Genomic DNA, 24595 nt, shown 5'->3' with positions numbered 1-24595 from the left:
CACATACCTCTTCTCCATAGCTCTTATTAGAGTTGAAATTAGTTAATTAGATGTGTGATTATGTGATTAAAGTCTGTCTCTTCACCGAAGTATAAGGTCTGGAGGGGTAGGAACTATATCTATGTTGATTCACTATTGCATCCCTTTCCTTAGCATAATGTGTAACACATAGTAGGAATTAAATACATAGGATTGAATAAAGATAAGTGGATGGATGGGTGGATAAGTGAATGAAAGGGTATGGTTGCAGGAAAGAACATATAGGGTAGAGTAACTAGTGATGGGACTGGAGGATGTTTTTCAGGGCTCAAATAAAAAAGTACCACCTTCATTTAATTTTTCTCTTTTTCCCTAGCTACTTCTTTACCAAGCCAGTTCGTTTAATTCTAAGGAAGGGACAATTAGTCTCCATCATTATTCTGTTCATTTATTACATAAAAAAGAACATAGCCCACAGGTAGACCTCCTGAGGCGGGAAGGAAAAGAAAGGGTTTATCCTTTATTGTTTGTACCCCGCTGTTCTAATGTGAATGTGATGTGTTCATTCTGGTGGTCACACAGCAGAGTCACATCTGAACTCACAGCCATGTGCATGCATACTCACATACCTGAGCTTAGGTCTTCCTTGCTCTTAGAGCTCTGTCTAGCTGTGATCTTTTTAGGACTCTAATAGTGGAGTGAGGAAATGAAATCTGGCATCATGAGTTCAGGGTGCAAAGGTTCTGTGAGTGAGAATTTGGAACACAGAGGCAAAAGCCAGGAGTGCCACCTGGGATGGAGCTTGGTTCTTTCTGGAGCAGTGAGGATGGGAAGGGAAGACCACTGGATCACAGAAGGCATGCTCGGATGCAAAGGTGTTAAACAAATGACGTCTCTTTCCCATGAATGAATTACTGAGCTTTAGAGACCCCAACCAGCACTTTAATCAGAGTGGTTTCACTTTCATCTGCTTTCTATATTTAAATGTCACACAATATTGCATTTGATGGTGAGGAGAGGGGTAGGTTCACTATTTTGAGAAATCACTGGACTAATCTGGCCTCTTTTTTTTTTTTTTTTTTTTTTTGAGACGGAGTCTCGCTCTGTCACCCAAGCTGGAGTGCACTGGCCAGATCTCAGCTCACTGCAAGCTCCGCCTCCTGGGTTCACACCATTCTCCTGCCTCAGCCTCCCGAGTAGCTGGGACTACAGGCGCCCGTCACCTCGCCCGGCTAGTTTTTTGTATTTTTTAGTAGAGACGGGGTTTCACCGTGTTAGCCAGGATGGTCTCGATCTCCTGACCTTGTGATCCGCCCGTCTCGGCCTCCCAAAGTGCTGGGATTACAGGCTTGAGCCACCGCGCCCGGCCTGGCCTCTTTATTTCATTAGTGGGAGTCCTGAGGCCTAGAGGAGATAAAGCTACTTAACCAAAACCACGAAGTAACCACCCCATTGGCTGAGGTTGGGAGGACTAGAACCCAGGTTTTCTCAATCCCTGCCAACTGCCCTTGACACTATGCCAGTATAGTTACATTCCACTGCAGAAACATTACTAAGAGCCAAAGTTGTGTGCAGCCTTAAATGAGGTGATTGGGAGGCAAAGACAAACTAGACATTGCCCATGTCCATGAAGAGCTCACAGTCTTGTACCAGCTACAGAAACATAAACAGACTACAGAATACAATGTGCTAGTGGTTGGGATTAGGAAATACAAGTGACTGGGGAATCCAAGAGACTCTTGGACTTTCCCCTAAAAAGACGCTGGGGTTCAGATAAATAAAGGCTTGACTCTATTATCTTTTCTTCATCTTGGGTGTGTCCCGGGGTGGAGAAACACATAGAAGAAAAGAAATAAATCAGCATATGCTAGAACAGCCGAGAATGATGAAGTAAAAAAACCATAGAGCCAACTTAGATTTAAATCACTTACTCTGACTGTGCCAGTGTGATTTTGGGCAAGTCCCTGTCTTTGAGTCTCCACATCTTCATCTGTAGAGTGAGAAAAACAATACCTACCTCACTTATTGTTTGGAGAGCAAAAGAAGAAAACAAACACGTAAAACATGTGACATCAAGTATATCTGCTCTCCTTGTGAGAGGGAGCCCACCATCACACACAGACCATGATGCCAAATTTCTATGAGTTCTTACATTTTACCTTTTGTTTTTTAATACTTCTTGGGGCAGTTTACATTCAGCTTCCTAACATATTTGCATATATTTTATTATAAATTATGTTTTTAATTACTGCTGAAAAAAGTGGGAGAAGGAGGCTCATGTTTCCTGGTCATGTCTTTGAGTAAAATGAGCCCTCTTTCTGGAAGATGTAAGTCATTTAATTTGTGGTTTTGCATACCCAAGCACACAAGAGTATGTCTCTCAGCATAACTGTACTCTAGTTGGAAAAAACTGGGTAAGAGTCTTTATGAATGGTACAAAGAAAGATAAAAGTCTTTATGAATGGTAGAGGTGATAACTTATCCAAGGGGGTGTTGGGGATGTGAAGCCTGGCCAGCTAATCGTGGAGGGCTGTGAAAAGATGACAGACACCCGAAGGACTGCAGACGTCAGCTCCAACTCACTCCAGGATGCTAACAAGGCCTCATTTCCTGCTTCTCTCTCACTTTCCAGCCCTTCATGGGAGATAATTACTGTGATGCCATCAACAACCGAGCCTTTTGCAACTATGACGGCGGGGATTGCTGCACCTCCACAGTGAAGACCAAAAAGGTAGGCCAGAGTGCAGTCCTCGACAGCTGCCTCCTGCCCGCTTCTCCAGCTTGTGGGGCCAGGATCACTCCTACATGGCTGGACAACCCTTGTCCTAACTGTGCCAGCACTGTCTGCAAGCTTTATTTCATTTTTTTTTTTTTTATTCTTTTGGTCAGTAGTTGAACTAATATCATGGGCTAGGCCCTGGTTGATTTTTACAGATGTGGTTCTCAAAGCTTAGAATCGGGTACGGAAGCAGATAATAAAACTGCAATACATACTTTCAGAAAGGAGGGATGAAGTGCTTGGGGGGCTAGGCGAGAGGTCAGAGAAGGCGCTGCAGAGCAATAGGCATCTGCACTGAAACTTGAGGGATAAGAGGAAGGGGTGAGGAGGTAGTCAAAAGAATGGTGTCTGTAGCAGGAGACTGGCAGGTAAAATCCGAGAGAACATACATTTTTAGGGGGTAGAGCTGAAGTCTAAGAGAGAGAAAATAGTACATCCCTAATGAGGTCATTTACAGTCTTATGGGCATTTAATTATCTCTTATTTGTCATACCTGTAGAATTAGGGAAAGATGGTCATGGTCATGGTTTTTTTCTTTATATCAGGTTTTTTTTTCTTTATATATTTTTTCTTTATTCTTTAATCACCCAGGAGTGATTCAAGTGTTTATAGTAAACCAAAGAAAAAACATTTGATAGATGCATGTTAACCCCTCACAGAAAAGTGGCCACCTCCCTTTTTCTCCGACTGCCACTGAGACCAGAGTGAGGAGCCCCAGCCAAGAGTTGGGAGGGAGGTGGTAACCCAGCCAGCCTGGGCTGAGAAGCGTTCTTGTGATGAATGAGTTAATGGAAAACTATTTCTATTTTTATATTCATCTGCAATCTGAGCTGAAAGATCATTTTATCTGTGTCATTTTAAAGAAGGGGGAACTGAGTTTCTGAGACAGGAAAAGCAAAGAATCATAGTCAGTCATGCCTAAAGAGCCCTCTATGACTATCTTGGCCTGAACATTTCATTTTATTAATAGGGGCACTGAGGCCCATAAAAGAGGAATGATTTGTCCCAGGTGACAAAGTGAGTGATAGAAAGAGTGAGGTTCCTGGATTCCAATCCCAGTCCCTTTATTTTGCAACATCCTTAGGAGAGTTGGTTTCTTCAAGAAAGAAGCTCTAACCCAAAATACAGGAACAAATAGGACAAGACCCAAGGAACACATTCTAATCGAATGGCTGTTACTGAATCTTTTGGTTGAGGAATAAAAATTCTGGGATTGTCCAGGATCAGTCAGTCCCATGTGGGCAACACTTTTCAGATGCCTACCCTTCTTTGGTTTTGTTTTGGTTTTGATTTTTGATAGGACACTGAAGGCGTACAATTTTTGCTTAAGTAGGGGACAATAAAATTCATTTTCTGTTAAGGAATTTTATCATTTTTTTCTAATTATGAAATAATGCATATTGGAAAATTCAGAAAGAAGAAAACAAAAGAATTCACTTATTATCTTAAAACCCAAATAAAACCACTGCTTTTTATTTTGGTGTATTTTATTCTGTGTATTTTGTTAAGTGTGAGGGTATTTTTGTCTATGTATATATCACTGCCTTTCTAGCTTGCAATCTTGTTTTGCTTAGTTTTGTTTACTTAGCATAGGAAATCTTAGACATAAGAATTATTTGCACTGAGCACGGTGGCTCACGCTTGTAATTCCAGCACTTCGGGAGACCAAGAAGGGCAAATCACTTGGGACCAGGAGTTGGAGACCAGCCAGAGCAACACAGGCAGACCCTTGTCTCTACACATAATAATAATAATAATAATGTAGCCAGGTATGGAGGCACATGTCTGTAGTCCCAGCTACTTGGGAGACTGAAGCAGGAGAATCATTTGAACTCAGAGAGGTCAAGGCTGCAGTGAGCCGTGATCATACCACTGTACTCCAGCCTAGGCGATAGGGTGAGACCCTATTTCAAAATTAAAAAAAAAAGAAAAAAAAATCTGATAGTAGTATAAATGTCTCAGCTGTATTTTTTGCTGCATTGTTGTTTATTATATGGTTGTGATGTATGATAATTTATATAACCATTTACTTCAACTCTTATTTTTAACTTTTGGATTATTTCTTTTTTCTTACAACTAAAATGATGCTCATGAGCATCTTTGCACATAAAATACTTTTATAGCTCTAATTATTTCTTTATCATTGATCCTTACAATTGAAATGCCAAGGGAGGGGTGTAAGCATATTTAAGGCTCTTGATAACTGTTTCCAAATGAATATAGTGAACAATATTATCTATTTTCTTCCATTGGAGTCAACCACCTTTGAACGTGAATGGACGATGAAGTTTTTATTTGAAATAGAAGTTTGTACAGAATTATGGCTCCATCTGACACCAATGGTTGGAGAAAAAGCAGCTCTATTTAAAATAACGTTCCTACCTATTGTAACTTAAGTACTAAATAATATGAAATATTATACTAAATAATATGAAATATGAAATATGAAGCTGACTTTTTGACAGAGAACTTTCCAAAATGGATTCCCCTCTCTACGGAGTGCATTGTGGGAATATGAAGTCATGAGATTGAGGTTCAGGTGCAGATTCCAAATATTTATTTATTTATTTATTTATTTATATAAATTTATATAAATTAACTTGCCTCAGCCTCCCAAGTAGCTGGGATTACAGGTGCCCACCACCACACTTGGCTAATTTTTGTATTTTTAGTAGAGATGGGGTTTCACCATCTTGGCCAGGCTGGTCTTGAACTCCTGACCTCATGATCTACCCACCTTGGCCTCCCAAAGTGCTGGGATTACAGGCATGAGCCACTGTGCCTGGCCAGGTTCCCAATTATTATAGTAACTTTACCATATACATATTATTTGAACACCAAGCCACCATTTTGGCTCTCTGTTCCCGTCCTGAGTTCAAGCGCAGCAATTTCAGACTCCCAGGCCCTGAGATAAGCACAGACTCTTCACTAAGGAACCCCAGAACCAGTTCTTTGCCAGCTCTGATGCATTTCATACTCTTTTTTCTTCCTTGTCTACCCACATTATAAATGTAGTTGGGCTTTTTGTGTTAAGAAATCCTCTTCTTCCACTTTAAATTCTTGTTTCTTCTTGTTGGCTGAGGGTATAGAATGCAAATGGCCAAGCTGCCTTCATCCAATGAGTTGAATGTCCATTGAGGATCTCTGTGTACTCAGCACCAGACCAGGTTGTGGACAGGCAGTATTTCTGCCCTTGTGAAACTTGTAGTCTATTAGGGGAGCCTGTTATTAAGCAGGCAGCCACACAATTATTGCATTTAATTACTTTTGTGGAAGAGGCAATGATGAGGAAGTGTGAGATTTTATGGAGAACAGCATGAAGGTCCAAGAAAGCTTCTCTGAGGAAGGGACATTTACATGGAGATCTGAAGAGGGAGCAGGAGTCTTCCTGGTGAAGGTGAATAGTGGTTGGAGGGTAGAAGGGGAAAGATCTCTTAAAACTGTACATGAAGTGTGGATTAGAGAGACTAAGGGCCTCCTTTATGGCAGATAGGACTTTGCCATCATTATTTCAGTTGTGGACAGGTGTTTGGGGCTTTTCAGATGCAAGATTCCTAGAAGTCTGACTTCTGGAAAAGAAAAGTGTCTCAAATTAAAATCACACTTCCTACAATTTAGATTTCCCAGTTTGACTTTTAAGGGAACTTCAACTTCTTGAAACTTTTCTCCTCTTTCTTGGACACCCCCAAATACTCCCTGCAGTAGACTGGCTTAAAGATGGTGATAGATGGAGACAATAAATAAGAACACAAGACTTCCCCAAGTGAACCACTGCATGTTTCAGACACTCTGCCAGACACTTGGTCTCTGTAATCCTCTTTAATCCTTTTGTCAACACAGAGAAGTCACTATTCTTATCCCCATCACACGGATGAATCAGTCTGGGCTTAGAGTACATATGGGACTTGCCCAAGTTCACTTGGCAAGTGAGTGGGAAAGCCCAAGTTTGAACCCAGTTCTGTCTGTCTCACAAGTTCTGCTTTTTCTCCTGCATGGTGCTGAGTTTCAGAAGAAAGCACATGGGGTGCCTATGGCCTCAGCACACCTCGGCATGACCCTCCCCATTCTGGTTGGAGACATTTCACCATGAGCCCAGACTGCCAGGGAACCTTGGGGGTGGGACCCCTCCCTTGGCAAAGAGGAGAGCAGTTTTTCCCAGCAGCAGCAGGGATGGGGTTGGGGGAAGATAAGTCTCCCAGCCTTCCCATCATCCTGACACCCCCGGGAGCCCAGACAGGAGTTTCCCCTGGGCATCCACAGGACAGAAGAAAGTGCTGGTTTCTGTTTCCATCTTCCAACGTAGGAAGCCTCTCAGAGAAGGAGAAAGGTTACTTTCCTTTCATGCCTCTGCCCTTACCTGCTGGACCTGTTTAGGTCCCACTTGTCCCCTCAGCCCCAGTCCCATATCATGAGACATTCCCTTCCCTTACGCACCCAAGCTAGCACTCAGAGAAACTCACCCCTGGGTGACTTTCAAGCAACTATCTAAATTATAGGAATTCAGTTAACTGAGCACTTACTATGTGCTGGGCTATGGTTGGGATCTCTGTGCATCTCTCACTTAAACTCCAGAATGTTTCAGCCAAGTAGAACATTGAGGTTGAGGGAAGTGGAATCATTTGTACAAGGTGACAGAGCTGTGTTTGGGATTTAGGATTTCCTAACTCTGAACGAATGGTAATAGCTAAGAGTTATTGCTTTGCTTTACATGTCATTTCATTTCATCAGCACAATAACCCTGCTGTAGATGTTGTTCTTTTTTCCTTTTCTTTTTCTTTTGAGATGAAGCTTCACTCTGTCACTTAGTCTGGAGTGGCTCACTTCAGCCTCAACCTCCTAATAAGCTCAAATGATTTTTCCACCTCAGCCTTCCAAATAGCTGGGACTACAGACACACACCACTACACCATGCTATTTTCATATTTTTTGTAGAGAAAGCAGTCTTCCTGCATTGCCCAGACTGGTCTTGAACTCCCGGGCTCACGTGATCCACCAGCCTCAACCTCCCAAAGTGCTGAGATCACAGATGTGAGCTGCCTAGGTGTTATCTTTTTAATCCTCATTTTATAGATGATGAAACTGGGGCTTAGAAGGGTTAAGTTCACACAGTTAGCAAGTGGTAAAGCTAAGATGCAAACCAAGAGAACTTAAGCTGCACAGCACCTGCCTGTAACCCCTGGGAACATCTTTTTGCAATGGGCTTGTGTCTTGCCTAAGCATCTTGTCCTGCCCCTTGTGGGTGATCTTCTTGCTTTGTAGACCTCCAGGAATGAAGTTTTTGGTATGAACTCCAGGCCCAGAGTTAAGCACTCAGCATCTTCTCCCAGACTTCCTTCTTGCCAGTTTTCCACCTAAATTTCTTCCCGGTTCCCAGGGCTAGGGCCTCCGTGATGCCTTGGCACAGCATGATGACTGTCTGCTCCCTTCATTCTCCCTCCCATATTTGTCTGTACAGACACCAGCTGTTCCCCACATCCGCCTTACGGGGTGACCTGGACCCGGCTGGCAGACAAGAGCAAGACAGTGCAGGAAACTCTGTCTGACAGGGGTGTCCAATTTCCCACCCAGACACCTGCCTGCAGTGTGAGGCAGACAGGAAGGGGCAGGACTCAGCCTCTCAGGATGTCAGTTTATTATTTTCCTGTTGGAGCCTTGAGGAGCCTCAAATACAAAGCAGATTTCCAGAATGGTCGCTCCAATGGTTTTCCTTCATGACAAAAAATATTGAGTTTATAATTGGAATCATTCTAAGTAAGCATGTGTTGGGGTGTGAGGGAGAAAAGGGAAACAACCTTAACATATTCAACATACCAAAGCTTTCTAAGGTGTGGTGGCCTGGAACACTAGTTGTGGTCATGTTTCAGATGGCTGCTAAGAGACTGATTCTTATAGATGTCTAGGGAGTTGGGGTATAGTCCTGGTTCTGTGACTTATTAACTCTGTGACCTTGGGTAGGCCAGACTCACTTTGGGTTTTTATGTCTTGATATTTGAGTTAGATTCCTGTCTAAGAACTCAACATACCAAGGCTTTCTAAAAATGTGCCTAAGGACTCTTCACATGGCTTCCTGGATGAGTTGGTCATTGAGCAGGAAGCGGAGTGGTAGTTAAGACTGAGACCTACAGAGAATAAGAAGAGGTTAATCCCAGAAACACCTCTCAGCACAGGATGGTGCACCCAATTCATGCAACCATGTGTAAGGCTGCAATATTTGCTAAATGACCAATTTGCTAAATCTTAAACCCTACCTAAATGAGAACATGGTTTCTTAAGAAAGGACATTTATTATTGGTCTAAGAAGGTTAGTGATTCTATAAGATATGGAAAAATAATCAACATCATTACATGGAGAGCAGCCTTCTTAGCAGAGTGGGTGATAACCTGTATCAACAAAGGGCTGGGTGTTGGGTAGCTGACTTGGGGATGTACATCAGTGTCTCTTCTTGACCCAGCAGCCAGAATAATCCTTTTTTGTTGTTGTTGTTGAGACAGAGTCTCGCTCTGTTGCCCAGGCTGGAGTGCAGTGGCATAATCTTGGCTCACTGCAACCTCCGCCTCCCAGGTTCAAGCAATTCTCCTGTCTTAGCCTCCTGAGTAGCTGGGATTACAGGCATGTGCCACCACACCTGGCTAATTTTTGTATTTTTAGTAGAGACAGGATTTCACTATATTGCTCAGGCTGGTCTTGAACTCCTAACCTCACAGAATAGTCCTTTTAAATCAAGTCAGATCACATCATACCTCAATGCAAAGACATACAGTTCCTTCCCATTTTACTTGGAGTGAAAACCCAAGTTTTCCCAGTGCCTACAAAGCCCTTGGGAAAATGTGGGTGCTTTTCCCACCCACATTGCTTCTCTGACTGCCCCCTTCCCACTGTGTATGCCTTTTCTTATTCACCTCTGGCCCTCTGGACTCCTTGCTGTCCTTAGCTCAGCTCAGGCATCCTTCTACTTTACAGCCTTTGTCACTGTGTCACTGGCAATTTCTTTGGCTGAGAACCCTCTTCTATTCATCCTCATGACTCACTCCTTCACCTCTTTCAAGTCTTTGCCCAAGTGCTGTGTTCTCAATGAGTCCAACGCTGACCACCCACCCCACATCACCCTGGCACTCCCACGTTCATTTGCTTTGCCTTCTGTTTTGGTTTTTCTTTCTTCCCTAATACTTATCACCCTGGAACACACTATAAAATATATTTATTTATGATCAGATGACCCCTACCCCTCTTGATGCTAGAATGCAGAATTAATGAGGATAAGAATGTGCTTCTTGTTTGTTTATTGATAGATTCCAATTTCCAGTGTACCTCAATGTTTCCTGTCCAATAGTATGTACTCAACACCCACAAATAAATACTTTTTGAACGAGTGAATTTAGGGTAGTACCTGCTGTGTGATAGATACTGTACTAGGCCATGAACAAGAACCTGGTCCCAGCTGCACTGAGTTCATGTTTTATGGATGAGTAGCCAGACATTTAGAGTATAGCAAGTACTCATGGAGACACAGCAAGTCAGGAGGTCAGCGAAGTTTCCTAGGGAAGGCAACAACAAAGGCAATACATGAAAAGTCCAGAAGTTATTTCCCAGATGAAAGGAGTAAGGGAGGACCAGAGATAGGGGTGGGAGGGAAAAGGGTATCTCTGGCCAGAGGAACAGGCTGTGCAAAGGCCCAGACACTAGGGAAAGTGTTAAGGAAATTATAATTCCCTGAGTATGCCCAGAGCATGGTACAAGGGGAAAAGGGATGAAAGATGAGCCTAGATGGATAAGCAAGGCTTTTATCACCCAAGCCAGGGAGATTGAACTTTATCCAGAGACCAGTGGGGGTATTCAGGAGAATTTGAAGCACTGAGCCAGTCTAGGGAATCCCAGAAGGCCTTTTAGAAGAGGGAGTAGATATGCTTAACTTGGAGGATTAGTAAGAGACAACAAGCAGATGGCTAAGCACACTAGACTAACTCTTCCATATTCAAAAATTATTGGCTTCTGGAATGTTATTAAATCCCATCCCTCCCCTGGCCCCCCGCTTTGGAATGTAGCCCTGACTTTTTCCTTATGGATGAAGTAGACACTCATTTTATCTTGGTCATTTTATATTGGTCCTATGATGGAATCCAGCCCTTCTATCCTAAAAAGTTATCAGCATAATTATCAACATTATTACCACCACCATAATCATTACCTCACTGTCAAAACCATCACCACCATCACCACTAGCATCATCATTTATTGAGCCCATATTTTATGCCATGCATTATGCTAAATGCTTTACTTGCATTTCATACTTTACCCAACATGCTTCTGTGTGGTAGGACTGTTAGTACCTCCTTTTTACAGATAGAGAAACTGAAGCCCAGAAAAGGGAAGTAACTTGCCTTATAGCATACACCAAACTCAGCAACAGGGCAAAGATTCAAACATGTCTTTTTCTCCTCTAGGTCAGTGCTTTCCTCCAATTTACCCATATTTTTTCCACTTTATCTTCCATTTATCCACATGACCACTTTATCTTCATTTAAACAAGCTTCTGTATACATTAACTGTTCCATGTTTTATGCCAGGTACTGTATCCATCCTACATTTAAGAAACTTACAGGGGAATCCTTGTCCTTGGCGTCATGCCTTTATGTACTTGGTCCTCATGAAATCTTTCCATCAGCACTGTGAAGACCCTAAGATTCAACCAGGTGAAGTGACCTGCCAGTGATGTGGCCCCCACAGCCAGCAGGAGACAGAGTCAAAGCTCTCTGACCATCAGCACAACATGACTCTTGTCCCTCCTCGACCAGCACCCCCACCATGCTCTGCTAGTTACCTCCCTGTGGAGTCTGAGTCAGAATCCAGCCCCTGCATGTCTCTCAGCTCTAGACAGGATCTGCAGCCAGGGCCTTGTGGTACAGTTGCCTCAGCTGCATTCCTGAGCCACTCACACTCACAGATGGAGGTGTTCTCCTCAGCAGCTCACCCAGAGGGAGAACCCACGTGCCGGAGCACCATCTCTAGCCCCGAGTAAAAAAGGAGAGAATCCTGGCAGTCATGGCCCTGGCTTGCTAACAGAATCCCAGAGTGGGTGGCCAAGCCATTTATGGGACAGCCTAGCCACATGATGCTGAGAATCCCCAAATGTAAACTGGCCACCATGGTGTTCATGCTGTGGGTGGTAGGTTTTCTTGGGAGGCCGCTTCGGGGAGAAGGTGGGGAGCTGCTTGGGGAGTCAGGGAATCTGGCAGTTGGGCTCAGAGCTCTGATTTTATCAAGATGTGATTCTTCTCTCTATGCCTCAGTTTATTCATCTGTGAAGAGAGGACCCTGACTCCTGTTCTGCTGTCCTCCTGGGGCATGGTGCTAAGGAGTGCCAGGCCACCTGCCAGTCCACTGACTCACCTCTTTGCATCTTAGTTTCCTTTAAGATGTAAAATGGGGATAGTAAGAATAGTTACCTCTTAGCATTGCTGGGCACAGTGAGTAAGATAATGATACACATTGAGTTTAGCTCAGTGCCAGGCACATAATAAGAATAAAGGTTATTGGTGATTAAAAAGACAAAGCAGCAGTCAGCTTTTTCACGTTGTGAAGAAAATACCTTTTTTTCCCCCCTTCTTTTTTTTTTTTGAGACGGAGTCTCGCTCTGTCGCCCAGGCTGGAATGCAGTGGCCAGATCTCAGCTCACTGCAAGCTCCACCTCCGGGGTTTATGCCATTCTCCTGCCTCAGCCTCCCAAGTAGCTGGGACTACAGGCGCCCGCCACCTCGCCCGGATAGTTTTTTGTAATTTTGGTAGAGACGGCGTTTCACCGTGTTAGTCAGGATGGTCTCGATCTTCTGACCTCGTGATCCGCCCGTCTCAGCCTCCCAAAGTGCTGGGATTACAGGCTTGAGCCACCGCGCCCGGCCATTCCCCCTTCTTTTTACTCTCACTTGCTGAAAAGCTCTCAAGTGTTTGAATTGGGTTTTGGAATCCTGCATCATCAACTCACTGACTGGTACTGAGGCCTGGGACAGGTTAGTTTTGCTTTAAACATTCTGAAATCTCTATTTTCTCATCTGCAAGATGGGTAGCTAATAGTGATAGTCTCACAAGGTGGTGTGGAGTCAGAGAGCTAATATATAAAAATCATCTGGCATGTGGAAGGTCCTTTGGAATCACTAGTGTGTGTACAATGGTATTCACCGCTTGAACCTGCATGAACAGGTGTCCCAAAGTCCTTTCCAGGTTAGACCTAGGAATATCTGAAAATCTCTACCCTTTTCTTCTCAGCTTTATATCTGTGATCAGTGAGGAAGCTTGTAACAGACAAGGCTCTGAACAGGCAGTTCACAAAGAGGCAACAGGAAGGAAGAAAACACCATGTGTCTCCTCTACATTGGGCGCTCTGAGAGTTAGGCTGAACCTGACATGACTTCACTGACTCCTCACCAGAGCCCTGCGAGGTCTTGATAAAGACTCTTGTCTTACAGATGGGGAGGCTGAAGATGCCAGGGACTTGCCGAAAGTCATACAGTTTCTGTGTAAAGTCTACAACATACTACTTACAAGCATATAGTGGAGACAAGGAGGCTCTGGATAGGCCTCCTGAGACCAACCCTCCTAGGCTTTGTCATATTCTGATTGAGTTCCCTTCAGTGTTTATTTGGGAAGTGCTTAAACTGCCCTGACTGGCCTGGGGAAGGAAGAAAAAGATGATACCACCCCAGCATAGCCAGAGTGCCGAGACAGGCCTGAGAAGCTAACTGGTGGCAAGGCCTTGCCAGCCAGCAATTTTGGAGAAGCTGATTGAACTGGGGAGGGCAGGAAGGGAAGCATTCAAGACAGGATTTGTGAAGAAATTCTATGTTTCAACTTCCTTTCTGGCCAGGTCTTTGCCTTCTACCTTTCTCAGACTGAGAAGGATTTTCAGCCAGATGGGAAGTTACAAGCTATGAAAATCAACTCTTATTATAGGTAGGGAAGCTGAAGCTCAGAGAAGGGAAGTAACTTCTCTAAAGTCACCCAGCAGCCGACTGCAAGAGTGGAGGTTCCCTGACTTGTATTCTGCCTGCATATTCATGCATTCATTTGCTCATTCATGGGTCATTGAATGCATAAAGACTCAGTTCAACAACAGTCATGGTCCCTGCTCAGAGGGAGCTGACATCGAAGTAAAGAAGTAATTCAGTATTAGAAGGGTGTAAAAATAAGATGCTGTGATATGGTATGAAGGTGATGGTGCTATTAGATTGGTGCAAAAGTAATTGCTGTTTTTGCCATTACTTTCAATGGCAAAAACGACAATTATTTTTGCACCAATCTAGTATCTTTGGTCAGACTACTGAGGGAGGTAGTGATACTTGAGAAAAGACTTGGACAATGAAAAAGAGCTGGCCAGGGAAGGGCAGTCAGAGTGGAGGACCATTAGTGGCTAAAGACACAAAAGTAGGAAAACAGAGTATATGAGGAACCAATAAATAAAGAAGCCAATGAGAGTGAGGAGGAGAAGGGAACCATTTAAGATCTGAGAATTATATAGAAATCAGATCATGCAAGGCCTTGAACTTGTGGTAAGGACTTTGGATTTTATTCTAAGACATATAATTTTTTGAATATTTGCCTTGAGTGATGTGCAGCAGAAAGCACAAAAGATAAAGCAGACATGAAACCATCCCTAATGGGTGTTTGAGCTCAATGGGAAAGTGTTACAGAGAGAATTTTAGAGAAGACATTAGAGGTAACTGGATCGTGCTAATGATAGAATGAGAGCAAGGGTAGGAGATGGGGATGGATAAAGCATGGGGGAGTTAAGGACAAGGAGATTGTTCAAGTGTGGAAGGTGGGAGGTGGGGGACAATAGGCAGGAAAGATGGTGAAATACGAGTGAGTGAGAAATTTGATTCAGCATATATGTATTCGGCACTGAGCATCTCAAAGGTGTTAGGTCATGTGCTGGGACTTTTGCATGTTTCTTCTTGCTTGATCCTCACAAAAAATGCGATATGAAATATGGTATTTTAAAAATCCTCCTTTCATAGATGTAGAACCTAAGTTCATGACAGTGGAGGGATTTTCCCAAAATCGTTCAGCGAGCGTGAAGCAAACAAGGATCCCAACCCGAACCTTTTGGCTTTCATGATAGTACTGTCCACACTCTACCCTAGTGGTTGGATTTTGACTTGGCTTTCCCCTCAGTTTCCCTGTTTGGACTGGAGGGTTTTCTCTCTATGACACTTCCAGTTCTAACATTCTGTGCTTCTCTTCAAGGTAAAATGAACAGGAGCAAATATTCTAGATTCTAGATGGAATATCCTAGATGTATTCCACAGAGTCACAGAAGCTGGAAAGTAAATGTCCTAAACAGAGAACAGCAAGTAGCTGTGAGCAAGAAGAGCGGTGCTGCTTGGAAAAAGGGACTGTGGAAATGCTTACCACAGCATCAAGCACTTAGGAATTTAAACTGAAAAGAGAAACAAAGATTTGTGGTAGCCATAAGTACAAAGAGTCAGAGAGAGATGGAGCAATGCATAGAAATTTATTCATTCTGTGGCTTAGGCCCTGTGAAAACAGAAATAAACACGATTGACCTGGTCCCTGCCTTATGGGCCACAGAAGTGGTGGGAGGATAGACCAAAAAAATAAAGGAGAGGGAGTGGGAGAGAGAAAGAGAGAGAATAATTGAGCACTTAGCATATGTCAAGCACTGTGTGAGGTGTTTTCATGAGTTATTTCATGTATTCCTTATCACAACCTCAGGAGGTCTACACTTTTGTTTTTCCCATTAAATGAATGAGTTCATTGAGACCCAGAGAAATTGTCACATGTTCAAGGTCACGTCTCAAGTAGATGAGAGAGCTGGGCGTATACTTAAATCTTTCTGATGTTCCATTCTACCTTTTAAATTTTTGCAAAATTTCAGGATGGAGAGATGTTGGGAGGGAGGGGAAGTGGTCAAAGAGGCAGAGAAAAAAGAAGAGCTAGACATTGAGAATGAGTCCACAAGTACATGAGAGAGAGGGATAGAAACAAAGATTCTCTCTGAGACTACGTGACCACTTGGAGACCCTGCCCAGGCAGGAGGCAAATGAGGTCATTAAATCCATCTGCGCAGATTGGAGACTCTCTGGGGAAAGTGATATGCAAATGTCATGATGCAATGAGGTGAAATCTACTTGCGTTAGTTCAGGCGGGGACTCAAGCAGGGACTGCACTGTGCTCTTTGGAAAGATAGATTATCTGCTGGATGGGGAAGACACTCACTCTGTTGGGCTCTTCCTATCAGTTCTCAGAAAGGAAAGCTGGCCAAGGTCACAGAACACATGAAAGAACGAACTGGAAACTGGATTGAACTCAGTCCTCTCACTTTTTCGTATGCTAAAATCTGCTTCCCAGGTCCTTCAAATTTTGTGCAAAACCTCCATATGATCTATTCTCTACTCAGGATTCCAAGCCTCCCAGAAGGTGGTCTAGCTTCCCTGAGACATGCTTTTAGTTTTCATCATTGCCTACTAAAATCAAAGTGACGAATATGTGCAGAGACTTACGGTTTCTCAAAGGACACTTCCACATCCTTTCTTTCACTTGATCACATATACATCAGATATTCCATTACACAATTCTATTAATTGACTTTGCTATAGTGCACTACAATTTTCCACCCATGATTTTACTCAGCTCCTATAGTTTACAGTACAAAGTGGGTCTTATTATATCAGCTCTACATAGGGACCTGAGGCTCAGAGATAAGTAACTTGTTTTACTTTAAATACTAGACTTGACACTTATTATTACTTTTGGCAAATTCTTATTCCTTTCTGAGCTTCAGTTTCCCCATCAATAAAAGGGTGATTGTTGGAGTATCTGTCTTACAGAGTTGTCAAAAGTGTTTTCTTGTTTGGAAATCACTGAGTTGCCTTACCCCATAGCAAATGCCTGACCCATAGCAAGTGCCTCTGTAAATGAAAACTGCTGTGATTATGATCATGGTGCTCTCGATAAAAGTTATCACCAGGATATAGCAAGAAGCAGAGCCATGACTTGAACTTGAACCTTCTGCTCCTCAAATCCAGTGATTGTATCGCTGCCCTCCACTGCCTTCCTGATCATTACTGCTTCAGACCAAACCACCTGATTCGCTTCTTCTCTCTTTCTGCAGGTCACCCCATTCCCTATGTCCTGTGACCTACAAGGTGACTGTGCTTGTCGGGACCCCCAGGCCCAAGAACACAGCCGGAAAGACCTCCGGGGATACAGCCATGGCTAAGGAAGGACAAGGAGTTGTCAAAGAATTCCCAACGCCAGGACCCGCATCCCTTTGGTATTGATTTCACAGTCAGCTGCTCAATGGAATGGCCTCTCCACACCAGGGATCCTTAGCACCCAACCGGTCTGCCTTTAATTTTACCCAGGAAGGACACACAGTGGGGTGAATGAACCAAGTTTCACCATGCTGGATGATGAAATGGATTCCCATCCCAAAGTCTGAGATGGATTGCATATACAGTGTGCAGTCCCAGAGCCTCCTAAAATTCTAGCCATTTGTCACACAACCACAGCAAGAAACATGTTCTATATCTAGAGTGTGCCCATCTGTGGTTAGTACACATGCATGCATACACACCCATACAAACATCTGCGTGAGGGCAGTTCTGGAGATGAGTAGAGAGAGACTGGAATAAACTCAATCTTTTCTTTCCCAAGCTCCTAGCCAACACTATCCTTGGGAGAAAGAAATTTGCAGAAACTGCTAAGACCAAGTGTGGAGATGTCAAGATAGTTCACACCCTGAGGCTCGGAATATGTACGACATGCACAATTGTACAGTCCTTTGGGATTGGCAGTGAAATAGTCTGTGATCACCTATCTTCTAGGGAACTAGGACCTAGGAAGAGGTAAAGATTATAAGGTATGCAAAGCGCCCCAATTCTTCTGCTGCCATGGGGGATTTTACCCCAACTCCAGGGTTCGAGGCCAATCTGAGAATGGCTTAGGATTGCAATGTCAAGGTATTATGTCAGCCCCTTGCTTGAGGCTTGAGGTAATAATATCCCTCTAGGACTTACCTGTTCCCCCAAATCTTGCCTTGGGACCACATTTGCTGCTACTTTTCCTGCTGCTCTATCCTATACATTGAATAATCCAAGATGGTAGAACTAGGTTAGGAAAAATTCCACACAACCAAACAGGCTGCCTTAAAAGTGACCCACATTTTTCCATAGCTCCTCACTTTTTAGCCCTTCTGCAAGAGAAAAACCCTCATGGGTCCACATGGTGAGAAGTTAAGTTTCCTGTAAGTGGGCCTCTCACCCTGGAAAAGAGTTGAGGGATATTAGATGCTGGAACCCTCACTGAAAGTCCAGAATGTCTAAGCCAGTGTTAGATTTTGTAAACAAGTGGAACAGTGTTAAATTTCTATGATGTTGGAGCCATCCAGAGACTATTGGAATTGTTGAGACTCTTGGATTATTATCCTCATCCTAATCTTCCTAGCCCTTCAGGCTAGAGTAGGCTTTGGTCCTAAGAACTTTGCTGTTGCTCTGAGGAGATACAATTCTGGGAGAAAGAATCTTTTATAAGAATAGTATACATTGTTCTCGAGAGGGCCATCAGAAAGAAGCCAAAGATTTCACAGCCTCAGCACCAACAACTCAACATGGTCATCATGTTTTCTATATGGTTTTTCCAGCTACCAGTACTCCCTTCCATACCTGTGACTGGGCAATGCTTTTCTCTCTCCCATGTCTAGCCTCCAAAAGTTAAGTGAAAATTAGTCAATTGTATGTGGAAGCCCCCAACACTTTGGGGATCTCTTTGTTTCTTTTCAGCCAGGTACTTGTCCACTCCCTTTGAATTAATATGGGAAGAAATTAATACAGGATGAACTGGAGAGAAAGGTTGAGTGGGACATGCTTTCTGAAACCTGGAGCTGGGAACTGAGGTGAAGGGAAGGTCTAGACTAGTTATATCACATAGGGATCACTGTAAATCAAGTCATCTCAAGTCTAGTGAAGACAGCCAACAGAAACAAAACCTAGCGTAGGGATAGAAAATACCACGCACGTGTGCAGCCTCACCTAACGCCTGCATCCAAGGCAGGTGTTGTTAATCTATCATAGCCTTTTTTTTAAAAAAAAAAAATGGGACCAAAAATAACTTTAGGAACTACCATATTATATCACTCCCAGTAGCACTTACCTGGTGATCAAAAACACTTGAGAAGACATCTATTGGCCATCTCTGGCCAATTACATTCAGAAACATATCGCCGGGCGCCGTGGCTCACGCCTGTAATCCCAGCACTTTGGGAGGCCAAGACAGGTAGATCACGAGGTCAGGAGATCGAGACCATCCTGGCTAACACAGTGAAACCCTGTCTCTACTAAAAATACAAAAAAAATTAGCCGGGCGGGTGCCTGTAGTCTCAGCTACTTGGGAGGCTGAGGCAGGAGAATGGCCTAAAACAGGAGGTGGAGCTTGCAGTGAGCCGAGATAGTGCCACTGCACTCTAGCCTGGGTGACAGAGTGAGAATCCGTCTCAAAACAAACAAACAAACAAACAAACAAAAAACCCAGAAACATATCAAGCTGCTTTTGGCACAGGTGCCCACAAATACAGATGCAGTGCTGAGATAGTTTATGAGACTTATACCATTTCACAAACTCTGAAATTGGGTTCCATATTGGCAAGACTGCCACAGTTGTTAAGAATAATCCTCTATGCTTCTTCCTCACAAAACCATATCTCATTTATATCCAGACCATTACTTCACTGTAATTACAAGGACCAATTATTAGCAAGAAATAAGAATAATATTAGAAGAAATGATCCTATTCTGAACCCCTCTCCAGTATCTTCGCACTCTTGCCAACTCTCCAGGCCTCTCTCTTGCCCTAGCAGAGTTAGCAGCCTGTGTGATGTTAACTTAGAAGGTACAAGCTGAGAAAGGTAACAGTATCAACCCTCCCAGTTGCTTAATTATACCCATAGGTAATACAAGAAACATTGAAGACCCATAGATGACATTACTAATGATGTGATTTCAGGAGCCACAAAAGAACCTTACCAGCTTCCCTCAAATCAGTCCTTATCCTCTTTCTATCTTCACTCCCATCATCATCTATTCCCACACTATCCAGCTAAGCAAAGATTCCTGGAGGCTGACTTGTATCTTCAGACTCACAGAGTGAATTCAGCTCTTCTGAATTAAGACCCACTCAGTCTCTTTCATTCAGACCTGTTGCTAACAAACATATATTTGCCAAGGATATTAGGCAAAAGAGGCTACTTGATTGGTGGCCAACCTCATGCCCACATGGAAGGTATCATTAATAGGGTCTTTTCAAACCTTAGTGGAGGAGTGTCAGCTCAATTTGAGCAATGCATTTATTCCCAGTTTTATTTTCCTCCTGGGAATTAACTCATCATTTCATTCCTTCAGTCATCTTCTGTTTAGGTGACCGGAGCACTGAGAGGCAGCTCTGATGCACTATTGTGTATCAGCAGCTCAAAGGCCCTAAAACACTGAAGGTTCTGCATTTGAAGTATTAGATTGTTAGCAGCAAAAAATAAAAGATGAGGTGGACAGTTCTCTAAGCCCTATTTAGGGAACCTTTTCCAAGTCACAATCTTAACACCTACCCAAAGGATTTGCATTGCCCCCCCGAGATTCTGTGCCAACAACCTTTTAAGGAAATACAGTCCTTGGGAAATCAGTTTTGATGGTGAATTGGGGTATCAAGGAAGGGAAAGATTAATGGTCATAGATGGTAGGGCTTTGAAAATGTAGGGTATCAGCTGCCACTCCTGGCTTCAACACATTGAGTCACTGCCTAGACGGTTCTCTTGGTCTTATTCCCACCTTGGCCAATGCTTAAATGCTATTTGTTGAAAATAATTCTTTGAGACACATTTCAGCTACCTCCCTTCCATGTTCGATTTAACTTGGTTGCAATTGTCAATTTGTTATAGGTGTTACCTGTGTGAAAGAAAGAAAGGAAAGAAAGAAAGAAAGAGAAAGAAAGAAAGAAAGAAAGAAAGAAAGAAAGAAAGAAAGAAAGAAAGAAAGAAAGAAAGAGAAGAAAAAAAGGAAGGAAGGAAGGAAGAAAGGAAGGAAATTATAAGGTCAAGTTAACAGTTTTGAGGTTTTGTGTTTTTTTCTGGAACTACTTCAAGTGAGAAAATAAAAAAAAAAGGTGGCAAAGCTGTACAGATAGAGATTAATAGAAGACAAAGAGATTAAAAGGAAATAAAAATGCATGATTAAAAACTAAGAATAAAAAACATATTTTTATGTTTCCTAAAGGAAATTGTTTATTCTACAGACTCAGTAGGTAGACACAAACATAAACATTTCCCTAGAAGACATAGAGTGGATTTGATAACACTGTCTGTTATTTTCTGTACATTGTGGTAGGTCCAGGAAATATGACATTTTCTCCCTTGATGTGTTATTGTTGTTGTGGGGGGGGGGGTGGGCATTTTGTTTATTTGTTTGGTGGCAATCAGTGGTAGTAGGGAGTGGGAGGGCTTGATATTGTTTTTTCCAGATATTAGGGGACATACTGTGTCGTCGTGCTTTTCACGTTATAAAATGTTTATATTTACCAGTACAGCACTGGGCTTTATAAAGACTGCACTCAGAACCATACTGCATAGTCCAGTTTTTTAAAAAGCTGCTACATGACCAGACAGGTAATCCCAGTGAGTTTTGAGAAACAAAGCAAACGAAGTAAACAACAAACATAAAAAACAAATAGCAAATGAATAAAAGCTTGTTCTTGTAATTTATTCAACTTTTGCCAATTCCTATGAATCACTTGCTTTTTAAAAGAAATGTATAATAGCCAAAAGAGAAATTATGTCCCTATTGTAAAGAACTTAGAATTTTTGACTCCAGGCAGCAGTTTGGTCAGTGATCTTTAACAAGTTATCCAGTTGCCTCTACATTTGCATCAGTTTCTCTAGCTGCAAAATGGGGATAATACTATATACCTACCTCAGAGTGGGAGGGCAGGAGATTTTGAGGCCCTGAGGTTTTAGGTGGGCTGTGAGGGCCAACGCTTGACACAAAGTCCACGGATTATTATTCAAGAATGCACAGGCCCATTGGCCTTTTCAGAAAGACAAGGAGTGCTTGTTTGATATTTCAAGGAATAAAGCTGGAGCTCCTAAATTGTAGTCCATCTTAAAAGAGAGACCTGTATTGGAGAATATTTTATTGTTTTGGCAAATTTGATCTTACCCTTTACCAGTTCTATGATTTGGTTTAAAGCTGATTATGTCCTACAACGTCAAAGTCAGCTAACTGTCGTCTACTTAAGACTTCCGGTCATTTTTAACTTATAGAGGAAGGGAGTCTCTAAAATCTCTTCTTCAGAAGGCACCTCACTTCTCAGACTTAAAATTCCACATCAAGTGTTCCATTAAAAGAAGATAAGGCATTCTGAGTGCAAACAAATGGGGGCTTCTTAAACTACACACCAGCAGTCAGTGAGGAAACCTTTGAACAATTATTGAGTTGCTTTCTTGGGTCTCTGTAATCAATAACCTGTCTGCAGATATCTATCTATATAAAGATATTATATATAATATAAATTTACATATATATGCACATGTATATATAGTTGTACATATATGTGTGTATATATATACTTAAATGTAATATTTACAAAATAAAACTGTGATCTCGTCTAGAGAAAATGTATTCATATTACAAACTGCTCTTCCATATTTATGTATCATATTATACCTTTTTATTATTGTTATAATTATTATGGGTATTTCTAATTAATATGATGTTGAAACCTGTTTGGCACCTTCTGGAAGCTACCAAAAAAATGACACTCCATTGAAGTGCTTAAAAGCTGTTCTCATAAGAATTCTACTGGCCTATGGTAAAAAAAGAAAAAAAAAACAAGAAAAAGAAAAAAGACACAAAGAAAACAATCTAAACACCAAAAACTAAACACAATTCCAATCCTTTTTCTGTACCTCACGCGCATAAATTTGCTGCTCCTATGTTTGGTTTTTTTTTCTGTTTATGTGTTTTTATGGATCTAAGTTAAATCTTTTGGCAATATATAAAAATGTAAATAGTAAACTTTATTTATTAAGAATGTCATCTTTTTTTAATTTATATTTACACAATTGTTCATCTAATTTATTTTTTCTATACAGTTTTAAATACTTAGACATATTTTACTGTTCATGATATTTTTATCCTGTTCTCGTGGATTTGTTTTTCCATACTGTTTTCTCTGATCTCAATTACAGGTTGGATCTCACAAATAATAATGTCAGAGACAGAAATATTTTGCCACTGTTGATTACTATACTTTAAAGTTCTATATTATGAAAATATATAATAGCTTGTATGCTTCAATGTGTTGTGTGGTTTTTGTCTCTTGCAGAATGATAAAGGGCTGTCATATATACACACTAACATGGAGAGAGCCCTGGGGCCTGGAACTGGACAATCAATGACAGCATGAGATTTTATCCAATATACATCTATTCCTCTACAAAAATTAATTCCTGAAAGCATCTAATTTTGTGTATGCAAAAATTGAAAAACTTTCTTACATGTTATAAGAAAGTTCTGGGAAGCTAAAGCATATGTCACTCTTGGTTACCTACTGCCTTTTGCACACAGCCTTTAATAATATACTTCCAGATGTAAATGCTGGTATGGTCCAAAGACACAAACCAGTGCAGGGTTTCCCAAGTGCTAAGCTGTGGATCAGAGCTAGTTCATAACTAAGTTTTCATTTGTCTAAGGCAAAATGCGGGATAAATTGTTCATTCTTGTGGAGTTCTATCTTTAAGATTAACTCTTTCTTACTCTTCTGGTATTAAAATATCATATATATATCCACACACACATATGCATATGCAGGCATATATATATATATATATATCTCCACACACACATATATATGATTTTTTTATATGTGAAAATGAGCCTGCAGCTGAAACTGAAATGTTGCTGCTTTCAATCTGTCTAGTGTATCTCATTGTACATCTTATCACCAGGCAGTAGCTATGTGATTTTTGGAAAATTATTTAATGGCTTTAAGATTTAGTTTTCCCATATGTGATATGAAAATAATAAAAGTATCTCATAAGATTTCTGTCCACTGAGCTGCTAGCTGGCAGTACCACCATAAGGCAGGTCAAAATATGTGTTTATCTGCTGATAACTACATTTTGAATTTTTCACAAAAAGGCTGTGTGGGAATATCAATGTGAATTATATAGAAGGACAGGGATAGGGAAGTCAAGAACTACTCATAGTGGGGTGGCTTTTTTTGGACTCTAAAAATATAACTCGTGGAGAAACATGAGGGAGACTACTAAAAGAGAAAAAAAAAGTCATTTCTAAATTCTTCCAGATAACCGGTTATTTTCAAAGTAAAATAATTGACAAAAGAAAAATGTTTTACACAGTTCTATTCAATGTGAAGATTGAAACAACATTTAGACAATCAGCTCCTGAAAAGAGGCAAATATTTCTCAAACAGAAAGATTAAAAGATGAGAGTTTTAATGTGGCTTTTTATATTCCTTGGTTTTGTCTGAAGAGACAGAAATTCATGGGGAAAAGAGCTTCCTACTGCAAGATGAAAGTTCTTAAATCCAGTATCGTCTTCCTTCTTTCTCCAACCCTAAACACACACACGCACACGCACATACACACACACACACCACACACACACACACAGAGTAATGGAGAGTTCATTGGACTTTATTAATCTGTCAAATGGGAAATTATTTCTTTCTCACTTCAAAGAAGGCAGAAATATTCAGTATTTTGATTCATTTATATTTATAATGCAAGTTCTAGAGTTTGTCTATCCAAAAAAATTAAT

At 41.7% G+C, this 24595-nt stretch overlaps 2 protein-coding genes across 3 annotated transcripts in view; one reads left to right on the top strand and one right to left on the bottom strand.

Moving 5' to 3' along the window:
* Positions 1 to 23110, top strand: part of PAPPA (pappalysin 1) — a 255057-nt gene extending 231947 nt beyond the window's left edge. Inside the window, exons 21-23 of one of the 2 annotated variants that reach the window (XR_004443585.1) lie at positions 2612 to 2710; positions 16885 to 17046; positions 20698 to 23110. Coding sequence is in view for 1 of the 2 variants with exons in the window: in XM_033237652.1 (XP_033093543.1) it covers positions 2612 to 2710; positions 16885 to 16992 (207 nt within the window). In the remaining variant the exon portion in view is untranslated. Of the gene's footprint in view, positions 1 to 2611; positions 2711 to 16884; positions 18846 to 20697 lie in introns of those variants that run through there. The other variant, XM_033237652.1, reaches the window with a different exon arrangement.
* On the bottom strand, positions 17959 to 20721 carry LOC117099256 (protein PAPPAS-like). The gene is given in 3 exon segments (XM_033238711.1): positions 17959 to 18036; positions 18891 to 19006; positions 19298 to 20721. Coding segments are annotated over 3 exon segments (372 nt in total). The 5' UTR covers positions 19476 to 20721.
* Positions 23111 to 24595: the final 1485 nt, after the last annotated feature.

Source organism: Trachypithecus francoisi, unplaced genomic scaffold (genome assembly GCF_009764315.1).
Source record: "Trachypithecus francoisi isolate TF-2019V2 unplaced genomic scaffold, Tfra_2.0 Lachesis_group16, whole genome shotgun sequence".
NCBI classification, from domain to species: domain Eukaryota; kingdom Metazoa; phylum Chordata; class Mammalia; order Primates; family Cercopithecidae; genus Trachypithecus; species Trachypithecus francoisi.
Note: the sequence above shows the minus strand (reverse complement) of the source record. Positions and strands in the feature narration are given on the sequence as shown.